The 13,052-nt window shown below is 41.0% G+C and overlaps 1 protein-coding gene across 4 annotated transcripts in view; it reads right to left on the minus strand.

Annotated features, from left to right (window-relative positions):
- The window catches only part of LOC129863713 (torsin-1A-like), a 28,327-nt gene that overhangs the window by 11,479 nt on the left and 3,796 nt on the right, over positions 1–13,052 (minus strand). For 2 of the 4 annotated variants that reach the window (XM_055935903.1, XM_055935906.1), the window contains exons 2-5: positions 11,584–11,849; positions 9,605–9,780; positions 8,782–8,909; positions 5,830–7,382 (exon numbers count right to left, since the gene is read on the minus strand). In XM_055935903.1, the coding sequence (XP_055791878.1) occupies positions 7,138–7,382; positions 8,782–8,909; positions 9,605–9,780; positions 11,584–11,849 (815 nt within the window). In that variant the 3' untranslated portion in view covers positions 5,830–7,137. Of the gene's footprint in view, positions 1–5,829; positions 7,383–8,781; positions 8,932–9,604; positions 9,781–11,583; positions 11,850–13,052 lie in introns of those variants that run through there. The other 2 variants (XM_055935905.1, XM_055935907.1) reach the window with 2 other exon arrangements.

Here is a 13,052-nt window from a genome sequence, read left to right on the forward strand (position 1 = left end):
GCAAAACACAAGAAACACTCGAACATCTACGACTTGAGACTTCATTACGTTCAAGATAACTGGGAACTCGTGGGAAAAAACAAACTCAGACTGGAAAAAATATATTTGAATCAAATCAAATTCTATTTGTCGCATGCGCCGAATACAACAGGTGTAGACTTAACCGTGAAATGCTTACTTACAAGCACTTAACCAACAATTCAGTTGAAGAAATAGAGTTAAGAAAACATTTACTAAATTAACTAAAGTGAAAAAAAAAAAAAAAAAAGTAACACAATGAAATAACAATAACGAGGCTATATACAGGGGGTACAGGTTAGTCGAGGACGGTCATCCAACTCTGGAATTCGGGCCTCTTTCTTGAGCTCCGACCTGAAGATCAATGCCGTCATGATTTGACCTCGTATTTTCCCTAGTTCCCAGTTGTTTTGAACAGGCAACGACTTCCCGACCTGAAGCTCAATGACGTCATGATTTGACGTCGTTTGTTCCCCTTTTTCTTTAAAGTTTTATGGCTACACCTATTGGTGTATTGACGCCACCTACTGCATGGGTCATTGAAACAAAAAATATTCCATTGCGCGATCCCTAAACAGACAGGATTCCTTGTAATGTCTCTGCTGTAAAATCCTTGAGTCCCAAATAACGCTCAGCCGCACTCACAATGATGCCTATTTTCTCTGATTTCCCCTCTGTTTGCGCAGTGCAGTTGATAACCAATGCAATAAATGCTACAAAGTCCACCTTCTTAACATGCAACCCTCTGTTGACAAAAAATATTATCTGGTGTCTCTATGTGTCTCTATTCCTACTACCATTATTTCTTCAACTTCACTCCTTTATTCCTCTCTTCTCAATGCCTCTGCATAGGAGACGTGCTGGACAGCCCTTATTCTTACTGCCTCGGTCTCCTTCGCCCAAACAGGACACTTCAGAAGTTCGGGTGCATGTTCACCACCACAATTGCAGAATTTAGGCTCAGCTGGCATAGATACCCCTCCCGTCATACACTTGACACATGACCAAATATTTTGCATTTATCACACTGCAGGAAGGCTTTTTCCACCACTACTTAAGTACATTTTAACACTCCTGCTCTGTTCCGGTCGAATTGGACCGATTTACAAGTTCTCTCTCTGAAAAATGTAGTTCATTTAATCTGATTGTCATAAGGTTCCATGACTTTGTCCACACAGGGCATCTGAACACAAAAAATACATTTTGATGATTTTCTTTACATTTTGGGTGTTTTATTTCACTTTTGTACACCTGTGGTGTTCCCGGTCAAAAATGACTGGTCATTAGAAATGAATGGGCGAGACTACAATTAGTGTATAAAATTGAGTTCAGGCACATGCACATTCATCAGAAGGACACACTTCCTCTCCCAGACCCCCACATGCATGTGTATTTGAGCGTGCACACACACACCTCACTCCCCTTCTTGGCTTCCATGCTAACCCCCACGGGAACTTTTCCCCTATAGAATCTTTCCCCCACAGGAACCACACCTGTTGGCATTCTCATTAACAATCACAATGTTGTTTCAATAAAATATAGAACTTTTCTCACAGCGCTGGTATATAAAGCTTTTTTGAGGCCTTTTCATTCTGTGGCAGCACAGTGACCAAACGATATAGCGTTTGTGAGGCTCTTGATCATACCTTTAAACATGACACTGGTGAGGAAGAGAGGCCAGGAAACAGACAGTGAAGATGCATTAGAGGAGAAAGTAGTCTGTGATAAATAGCACAATATGTTTCATCTGAGTATTTGTTATAGTCAAAATAATCCTTTGCTTTTACTTCTAGCGACACCCCAAAGATAACACCCTTGATAGGTGCCCTGCTTCGAAGATCTACCCACAACACATTCCATTCCGATATATTCTTTTGGCACATAACACGCTCTTTCCGTTCCATAGATGTGCCATAGATACACAACTAAATAAACCCATTTGTCGTTATTTTCATCGGCGCCACCTCATCCTCAATTTTTACAGAGACTTCAATCGGATCTCCCAGTTAACATCTATCCAAAACACTTACTCTGACCAAAAAAGAATCAGAACTAGGCTTGAATTTACTACATTCCACTACCACTTTACTTCTATGTCCTTTTGTATTCTCCAATGTAATCCAATTCTTCTCACTCTCATCTCCACTTGACATGCCATCTTATTGAAACTTCACTGCCATTTTCTCCTTTCCCAGAGTTCCTTGTTGTCTTGAAAGCACCACATGAGCTAAAACTAGCATGGCTGACTTGTGACCCATGTGACTACACAGCAAGCTAGAGAGGCTGGTGTTAGCAAGACTAGGCTAAAACCACAGGGTTTCTAAACCCAAAGGCGCAACATCACAAGACTTTAAGGAACACTTGCGAAACAGACCAAACAGACCAGGCCGGGGTTTGGGAAGTCAATAAAAGAAGTGAAAAATTCTTCCTTAGTTGTTCATTCTCTCGAAATCTAAAGGCAAACTACACGACCAAAGGTATGCGGACACCTGCTCGTCGAACATTTAATTCCAAAATCATGGGCATCGTGGTCCTGTGTGGCTCAGTTGGTAGAGCATGGCGCTTGCAACGCCAGGGTTATGGGTTCAATTCCCACGGGGGGGACCAGGGTTCAATTCCCACGGGGGGACCAGGATGAATATGTATGAACTTTCCAATTTGTAAGTCGCTCTGGATAAGAGCGTCTGCTAAATGATTTAAATGTAATTAAAATGGAGTTGGTCACCCCTTTGCTGCTATTACAGCCCCCACTCTTCTGGGAAGGCTTTCCACTAGACGTTGGAACATTGCTGAGGGGACTTGCTTCCATTCAGCCACAATAGCATTAGTGAGGTCTGGCATTGATGTTGAGCGATTAGGCCTGGCTCAAAGTCGGCGTTCCAATTCATCCCAAAGGTGCTCGATGGGGTTGAGGTCAAGGCTCTGTGCAGGCCAGTCAACTTTTTCCACACCGATCTCGACAAACCATTTCTGTAAACCCAGATTCGTCTGTTGGACCGCCAGATCGTGACGTGTGATTCATCATCTGCCAAGCAGTGTCGTGTTTCGGAGGACGCATGGCTCTCGACATTCGCCTCTCCTGAGTCCGTATACCAATTGGATATCACGAAATTATGGAGAAAAAGGGGTAAAAATGAAAAAATAAAAGGAATGCTTCTCCAATAGAAATCCCAGATCACACTTGTAGGCGATATTATGGCGACGTTGGCTAGCTAAGTTCATGTATAGAAACACATAATCGGGTCTAACGGTTGTCTTGCACCGAACTGCACATTTGCAGGTCATCAAATCAAAGGCACCCCTTCATTATAAAGTTGTTTTTGACAAAAATGAAAACATGTTAGCTTGTCACTTTCACAAGGTTGGAGTAATAACATGTTGAACTACTGAAGACATCGGCTCGAATCTAGGTTGTGCCTTTTGATTTCGAGAAATTTAACAAGTAAGGAAGAATTCTTCACTGGGTTTAGAAACTCTGAGGTAACTGCATACATGGAGTGTGTCGGAAAGTGGTTGTGTCAACAGAAGTGGGTGTATGGAAAGCAAATCAGATAATTGGGCCGATTTTTATCATTTACATTTAAGTCATTTAGCAGACGCTCTTATCCAGAGCGACTTACAAATTGGAAAGTTCATACATATTCATCCTGGTCCCCCCGTGGGAATTGAACCCTGGTCCCCCCGTGGGAAATGAACCCACAACCCTGGCGTTGCAAACGCCATGCTCTACCAACTGAGCCAAGGGGGTTTATCCACTCAAGATCATTTTGCGTGGCTGATTGGGCTGCACGATGAGTCCATTGTCGACAACCATAGCATTTTAGCTAAACCTAAACCTAACCCATAACGCATTTCCTAACCTTAAACTCATTCTCCTAATCTCCTGCTACGTTTGTTCTCATAACCTGCCTAGTTAATTCTCTTCTATGTTAGTTCTCTTAACCTGCTATATAAACATTAAGCTGACCGCGGGGCACCCGGCTATGGCTGTCAAGTAATGAAGCACTGATGTTACACCCATCCCTGTTGATCCACCCACTTCTTTTGCAATGCTCACTTTCAGATACACTCCAAGTATGCAGTTACCTGTACCTGCCAAATTGGGCTACTTTGAAAACAATGTATTGGTCAATGTTCTTTTTTTTGTTGCAAAGAAAATTAAATCTTAGTTTCATCAGACCAGAGAATTTTGTTTCTCATGGTACGAATCCTTGAGGTGCCTTTTGGCAAACTCCAAACAGGCTGTCCTGTGCCTTTTACTGAGGAGTGGCTTCTGTCTGACCGCTCTACCATAAAGGCCTGATTGGTGGAGTGCTGCAGAGATGGTTGTCCTTCTGAAAGGTTCTCCCATCTCCACAGAGGAACTCAGGAGCTCATTGGGTTCTTGGTCACTTCCCTGACCAAGGCCCTTCTCCAATTGCTCAGTTTTACCAGGCTGCCAGCTCTAGGAAGAGTCTTGGTGGTTCCAAATGTCTTCCATTTAAGAATGATGAAGGCCACTGTGTTCTTGGGATCCTTTAATGCTGCAGACATTTTCTGGTACCCTTCCCCAGATCTGTGCCTGACACAATCCTGTCTCGGAGATCTACGGACAATTCCTTCGACCTCATGGCTTGGTTTTTGCTCTGACATGCACTGTCAACTGTGGAACCTTATATAAACAGATGTGTGCCTTTCCAAATCATGTCCAGTCAATTGAATTTACATCAGGTGGACTCCAATCAAGTTATAGAAACATCTCAAGGATGATCAATGGAAAAAGAATGCACTCGACTTCAATTTCATGTCTCACAGCAACGGGTCTGAATACTTAGGTAAATAAGGTATTTGTTTTTTAATATTAATAGATTTGTTAAAATTTCTAAAAACCTGTTTGCGCTTTGTCATTGTGGGGTATTGTGTAGATTGCCCCAATGGCGGGAGGGGGGGTCTCTCCAGGAGACAGAGGTGTTATGGGGCTACAGCTTCACCATCACAGTACCCAGGAGGCTCCTTCCTTCTCACGTTCACCGGCTCCAACAGAACGCACTCAGCCAGCTGTCAATCACTCTGCTGCCTTCCTCTTCCCTGCTATAGATTACTTCCACCAAAGGAACTACACCTGTGTTCATAAGTACTTTTTCCTGTCAACTTCACTGAGTGAGTTCCACTCCCTCATTGACACAGGTAAACTGAACATGTAACTAACTTTTTGACTTTGTCAATATTGACAGCTTTCCACAGACGCTTAGATTTGGGCCCGTTTTCTTAGTGTCTAAGAGTAGGAGACTGCTAATCTAAGATTAGGTCTCCACTGTCCATGTAATCTTATTCAACACGGTCAAAAAAGCAAAACTGATCCTAGATCAGATTTGCTGATGATCAATCCCCTCATTTTGTGTTTCTATTGAAGCCAATCCTGACAGCTTTCACCATCAGACTAGTCGTAGTGCTGCTGATGTTAGTGATGACCAACGTTATGACAGCCCTCGATCTGATCAAGATCACCAGGAGGCAGAAGAGATAAGGGGTGAAGAGCGTGGAGCTGACCTCCCTGCAGGCCAGGATCCGGGGAGGTGAGAAGAGATGAGAAAGATATTTCACTTCTGGACTAGATCAGATAAGCCTACAACCTGTCCCATTGACTAAAATCCCGGCTAAATTATGGTCTCGCATGAATATAACACCCCAAAAAAGGCTTAAATGAGCAAGCTAGAATGCTTTGAGTGTAAAATGTACAAATATGCCTCCAATGATGTCCTGACTTAAACGTAGTAGTTCTTACATTACCTTCAAAAATGTTTGATATTTCATTTACTCAAACGAAACAGCTTTTTCCCATGTAAAAACTTTTTAATGAAAAATTGTGAAACTTCCTTCCTGTAATTATTTTGTGCATTGTTTAGACCGGGAACAGTATGCCAACTAAGGCACGGTATACATTTATACATAAAACATCAAGTTAAATTAAAACAAATTACAATTGGATTTACTTCGTTGCAGGCATTTAATCAAGATGGAATGTTGGACTACTCAATTAAATGATTTAGGACAAATCTGGATCAACCTTGAAAAATGTGTCATAAAATTGGTGAACTGAACGAAATACTTGTATACCCACAAAGATAAACTTACAGATTTTGAAATGTATACAATTCTTCTGGTGAATGAGTTAGGATTAAAAACAAAGGCAAAATAGATGCAAGTTTTAAGGCAGATTTTTCTATGTTTAGGTATTGGTAAACTGGATACTAACAACAGAAACAAAATAAACAATTAATGGGTATCCAGTGAACCACATACACAATATTTCAGGTGCTAGATTTTCAATGACAATTAAAGGGGCAAGCTGAAATAGTTACAGCCGTCCAATTTTTATTTCCATTAACAATATGTACTCATTGTTTCTTGAAGAATATAACCGTCACGTTGATCTCATCATGGAATGAGAGTCCTTGCATCCATAGCTCCATCTGCCGTTTGGAGAGTTGTTACATTTGTCGGGCCCCAGCACCCCTCAGATTGAAAGCAAACCAAGTGTCAGGGCTGCCGTTTGGCTGAAAAATGATTTAGAGATTGTAACTTTAAACCACATTTGTTTCTAATACACAACTCATTTTCACTTGCCATAGTTCATGTGCAGCAGAATTCCATGAAAAAGGAAATCATTATTTGGAGATATTCATTCACAGAATACATGTCAGGACCAAGCACCTTGATTGGTTAAAAATTGCATTTCCCCTCAGTGTTTTTTTCTCTCTCCTTTTAAAATTTGCCCTCCTCTCTCTCAGTAGTCCATCTTCAGGGAGAAGTGACAACAGAAAGAGACCATTGATGTCTTCCACATGGTTGTGTTGACATTGGGAGACCTGATGGGCGGGTCATCATCCTCTTTGAGTTCAGTCACTGACTTCCTCACTCCGACTGGCAGAGATGTTCTCCTTAAGAAAGTGCACCTAGTAGAGCAGGAGGTAGCTAGACGAAGTAGCTGTTCCCTCTGAGATAGTCTACATTGCCGTCAACAATGCAAACCAACTGATCAGACCTGCGAACCACCTTTCATCCTAAATTACCACTCATTATGATTAGATCAGTCAGTCTGCAGCCGCCGGCAGCAACGTAGTCGATCTCAAACACGCACTACGTGTAGTAATCTAGCTTGCCACCGATGGTCTTGCAGCCCTTGCCGGAGAAGATTTTCTCGCTCTTTGGGAAATAGACCAAGTCTCTGGCCATCTGGTCGACCACGTCCTGGTCAGGCTTCAGGCCCTTGGCAGACATCTCTGCCATGCCACACAGCAGCACGTGTCTGAACTCCAGAGGCAGGAAGGGGACAAAGAAGTCAACTAGGTTCTTGTCTATGAGACTGGTGTGCCACAACCCACCTACACAGGGAAAGGGAGGGAGGGACACAGTCATGAGATGGGCAAGAAGAAGCTACCACCATTTGCTTACCCAATCCTCTCAGATGTACACAAGTGCCTAGGGGGTAAGGATAGTCATAAGATGGGCAGGGACAAGAAAGGCAGATGGACAGAATATAGACATCACAGGTAATCTTTGTATTGAAGGTCTGAAAAGACTCCAATAACATCCCCAGTCTTCAAACCCCAGCTGTAGTAACAAAGTAGAAAATCCTGACCTTAGAGAAACATGTGATCCGTTTCAGGAAACTAGGCGTATGTCGCAGGTCACTACTTCACATGAGCCATTTGAAAGTAATATTTTTATTTTTTTATTTATCAAAATTCATTTTTGGGCAGAAATGCCTTCTGGAACATGTGAACTTTCATGTGCCTTAATACATTTTTTTATGCCATCTGTAAATATGAATAAAATTGTTAAATTACGAGTCTAGTTGGTTTAGCCACAGAAAAAGAGGCAACCTTCCCACTAGCCATGATTGTGTTGCTCTCCACTCTGGAGGACAGAGTTTTGAAATCAATGGAATTAGATTATGATAGCTAAGGAGATGCAGAAAACACCTGTCTCCGGATTACATCTTCTAACTAAGGGCAACCATGGCATCCATAACAGGGAGAAGTGTCCAACCATGATGTATAAAGGTAAGATAGTCTAGCTAGCTACATTTTCAGACATTGCACGTTTCTAATTTTGACAAAGTCGTTTTCATTTCAAGTTAGTGTACTGTTAGCTAGCTAGCCAACGTTAGCTGGCTGGCTGGCTCGCTAGCTAACATGTATGATCTTATTATTTCGTATTTCAGAGCCATTTGCTTGGTTAGCTATAGCCTAATGTTAGCTAGCTAACATTGAACCTGGTTGGTTAGCTGCCTGCAGATTCATTCAGGATAGTAACGTCATGAGTTGGGATTATGGTTCATTGTTTAGCTAGCTAGCTACATGTCCTAACAAAATACTCCACTATGCATGTGCCCATTTTAATAAAATGTCACAACTGTTAGCCAGTTAGCTTGGATGCTTGACCGCTGTTAGGACAGAATGCTCAGATCAAACCTTAAAGAGATTGGTGGAGCTAAAGCTTAAGAGGGTGTGAACAATGCTGAATGGGTGTAGACAAAGAAGAACTCTCCAGTATGTACCAAAACATTCCAAGGCCATTTTCTCAAAAGTGAGGTTACAAGTTTATCAACTTTCAAAGCAGAACTACTTTCCCATTGTTCCTAAAATGCAGTGTATGATATACCGTTTTGTAGCTCTGTGTCTCTGCTTTTATCCAATGTAAAAAACACCATGAATAGAGTTACCAAAGTGCATAAGTTAGACTTCAGCCCTAAAGAAGGATGGCAAAGAGGTGGCTTACTCTTCTTGTTGTTGAACACGGACAGGGAGAGAGCTGGTTCTAAGTCATGCAATTGTATCTCCTCTCGGTCTCGACCTGCTTTCCAGAAGTCCAGGGCCACCTGCGTGATGTGCTCTCCTCCAGCGTTGCTATGGACATGAGCAAAACAAACTAGTAGATATTAAAGTTGCCATTTCCTGGTTGCTAAAACGAATAGTTTGCCTAATTTCAGTTGGTCTACACTATACTAGCTTATTTTGTCGCAATCATTGTACCCTCTAAACAGCTGTGAAATAAATTTTCTACAACTAACAATATTGTAGTTTCAGCTGCTCGAAGCTGGTGTACAAAACCGAAAGTAAGAAACAAAAACAAAACTTGTGAATTGGAAGCATAGAAAGTAATCACATAACAGATCTACTACTTCTTAGACTCGCTTTCAAGTAGAATTATAAGTCTATAACTCACATTTCTATGAATTTGGTCAGGTCGCCCATAAAAGTTGCATATTGCCACTTTAAGCTGGGTTCAACTTTCTTTTTCTTCCTCACTGGTCCGGACATGGGGTAGTTTATAAATGCATTAGGTTCATGTGTGGTGATTTTATTTGCAAAATAAAAAAATCTGAAGTAACTGAAGTTTAGTTTTGGGAGCCGTATCTGATTGACAGCTGACGTTTAGGTAAGTAAAACCATGGTTACTACAACGAGTCGTTAAGTTGTGGGAAAGATAGGATGATGGATGTCTAATATATTTGGACTGTAAATCCAGTTTAAAAAAATACAAAAGTCTCCAAAAACAACACATGAATTCTTATCACACACTGCTGGTCTGTCTGGCCTACCTGAGGAAGATGAAGATGGCTTGGCGGTAGGAGACCCCGTCGAGATTTTCGTAGTAATCCAAGTAGGGCTTTATACAGTCGATCAGGCCAGGGTGCATCTTGTCCATCTCGTCAAAGATGAACATGGAACGTGGGCAGTTGGTGACATTGCCTTTGACCCACTGCTGCAGCTGAGACTGGGGGATGGTCACAACAGTTTAAACAGACTTATCTACAGCAGTGAAGATATATTTTGCGGCTTTGCTGTAAGCTATTTCTAAAACATTTTTTTTTAAACACAGACATGCAGTACCAGTCAAAAGTTTAGACACACCTACTCATTCAAGACTTTTCTTTATTTTGACTATTTCCTATATTGTAGAATAATAGTGAAGACATCAAAACTATGAATTAACAGATAGGGAATCATGCAGTAACCAAAAAAAAGTGTTTTTTAAAAAAAGTCAAAATATAGTTTATATTTGAGATTCTTCAAAGTAGCCACCCTTCGCTTTGATGCAGCTTTGCACACTCTTGGAATTATCTCGACCAGCTTCTTGAGATAGTTACCTGGAATGCATTTCAATTAACAGGTGTGCCTTGTTAAAAGTAAATGTCTTTCCTTCTTAATGTGTTTGACCCAATCAGTTGTGTTGTGACAAGGTAGGGGTGGTATACAGAAGATGGTCTTTTATCAAATTTTTATCAAATAGTCCATATTATGGCAAGAACAGCTCAAATACAAAAAGAGAAACAGTCCATCATTAGTTAAAGACATGAAGGTCAGTAAATCCGGAAAATGTCAAGAACTTTGAAAGTTTCTTCAAGTGCGGTCGCAAAAACCATCAAGCGCTATGATGGAACTGGCTCTCATAAAGACCGCCACAGGAAAGGAAGACCCAGAGTTATCTGCTGCAGAGGATAATTTCATTATAGTTACCAGCCTCAGAAATTGCAGCCCAAATAAATGCATCAAACTTCAAGTAACCGACACATCAACAGTTCAGAGGACACTGCGTGAATCAGGCCTTCATGGTCGATTTTCTGCAAAGAAACCACTACTAAAGAACACCAATAATAATAAGAGACTTGCTTGGTCCAAGAAACACGAGCAATAGACATTAGGCCGGTCGAAATCTGTCCTTTGGTCTGCTGAATCGAAATTAGAGATTTTTGGTTCCAACCGCCGTGTCTTTGTGAGACGCAGTGGGTGAACGGATGATCTCTGCATGTGCGGTTCCCACCGTGAAGCATGGAGGTGGTGGTGTGGGGGTGCTTTTCTGGTGACACTGTCAGTGAGGGCTATTTGACCAAGGAGAGTGATGAAATGATGCATTAGATGACCTGGCCTCCACAATAATCTGACCTCAACCCAAATGAGATGGTTTGGGATGAGTTAGACTGCAGAGTGAAGAAAAAGTAGCCAACAAGTGCTCAGGATATGTGGGAACTCCTTCAAGACTGTTGAAAAATCATTCCAGGTGAAGCTGGTTGAGAGGATGCCAAGTGTGCAAAGCATGCCAAGTGTGCAAAGCTGTCAAATGCAAATGGTGGCTACTTTGAAGAATCTAAAATATATTTAGATTTTCTTAACACTTTTTTGGTTACTACATGATTCCATGTGTAATTTCATAGTTTTTATGTCTTTACTATTATTCTACAACGTAGAAAATAGTAAAAAATAAAGTAAAACCCTTGAATGAGTAGGTAGCCCAACTTTTGAATGGTACTGTACATCCTGTATCATATAGAACCCTCCTTCATTCTTCCCATCTAACCAGGGACCGATTTAGACCTGGGACACCAGGTGGGTGCAATTAATTATCAGGTAGAACAGAAAACCAGTAGTATTCCGGACCTCGTAGGGTAAGATTTGAATACCACTGATATAGAATATGCATTAGAGCGTTTTTTTTTTTTACAGCCTAATTCTCCATTGATAACTTCACTGCCACGGTTACTGGGGATTACATTTCAATATAACAAAATACTTGTCTTACCTTGTAGTCCTCAATCTGACTCAGATGAGGGAAATGAGCTGTAGAAACAAACTGATGGATGAAACTGCTGGCCATGCCCTCCTTGTAGACGTTTTCAGCTATCAACTGGCTGACGAAGTTCTTCCCTGTGCCAGTCCAGCCATGTAGAGAGAGCACCAGGGGCTTTTTAGGGTTTTTATTGTTCATGAAACCCGTTACAGCTTTCTGGATGACTTTTGAGGCAACATGTTGACCAAACAGCTTCTGATCTAGGGCCGCTTCCAAACCTGATGACAGGGAAGGAGTTGATTATTAAGTGTCAATGAATGGGACGTGCTACGAATACACTACCATTAATTCTATACAAATTATAGTGGTGGTTATCTTAATAACATGATTAGTTACACATGTAGGACACAGCTGCTAAGCAGGCTAGTGGTGCACGGGTCAGCTGCTTGTTGTAGGCTACAGTCAGATGACGGAACGATCTTTTGTCAGGTGTTGTAGGATATTTTTTTTGCCTGATTTAGATGGGCGGTTTCTACTTATGATTTCCAACATTTTGGTAGGTGATCTGTTAGTCAACTTCTGGGCCTATAACTAGATACTTGCAGCTTCTTCTCTTCTGTCATTATATGTTGCCCTGAAAGACTAAACAAACCCTTGCTCACCAGAATAATGTCATAAATTGACATAATGAATGCTTTAAATTTAGTTGACATCAGTAAAGTTCTCGATCATCTCTGATTCTTACTTGGAGCAAATATGTTTAGGGACCGGGAAGAAGATGTAATAATAAAAAAATAAAAAATGTAAGACTATATGTTTCAAATTTCAGTTTGACCGTTGTAAGGAAATAGAAAGCTGTGAAAACGACCCAACATGTTTCTGATAAGATTTCAGTTCGGCTTGGATGTATATTTTATTTGGTTGAAATACTTTTAGCTTTTCTGATGCTGATAAAGATAGATACTGTCTGTAGAGGTGCTAACTGCGCATTCTCTCAAGATGCTGAATGAAAGAAATCATATTTCTCCACTCCTGTTCCTGAGTCAAAATTGTGCCTACATTTGGTGTATCATTTTAAGGCAAAAAATGCTTAATTCTGTAGGAGTTACTATTAAAGCTATGTGAGAGGTTACACACTTAGTGTCCAGATTTTAGTTGCCATTCTACCCATCTGAACAATAGCCTAGACTACAGTTCCCTTGACGTGCATAGGCCTATTTGAAGTCCATGTCTTGTACCTGTCAAATGTGTATACTGCCTCACAATAATAAAATAGAAATCAATCGTCCTCTTTTACCAATTCAAATCTTCAGCAAACATGACTTTTCAGGCCCTCCCTTATTATTTCACAGATTTTCTCGTATTGACTTAAACTCAGACAATTGTACAGTTACATACATGCAATAATTGTGGATTATTGTGGATAGTTAGATTAATATAATAGATTGATTGAAAAGTTTACATGCTTTGCAAGGATTTCC

This window comes from Salvelinus fontinalis, chromosome 10 (genome assembly GCF_029448725.1).
Source record: "Salvelinus fontinalis isolate EN_2023a chromosome 10, ASM2944872v1, whole genome shotgun sequence".
In the NCBI taxonomy this organism is placed as follows: domain Eukaryota; kingdom Metazoa; phylum Chordata; class Actinopteri; order Salmoniformes; family Salmonidae; genus Salvelinus; species Salvelinus fontinalis.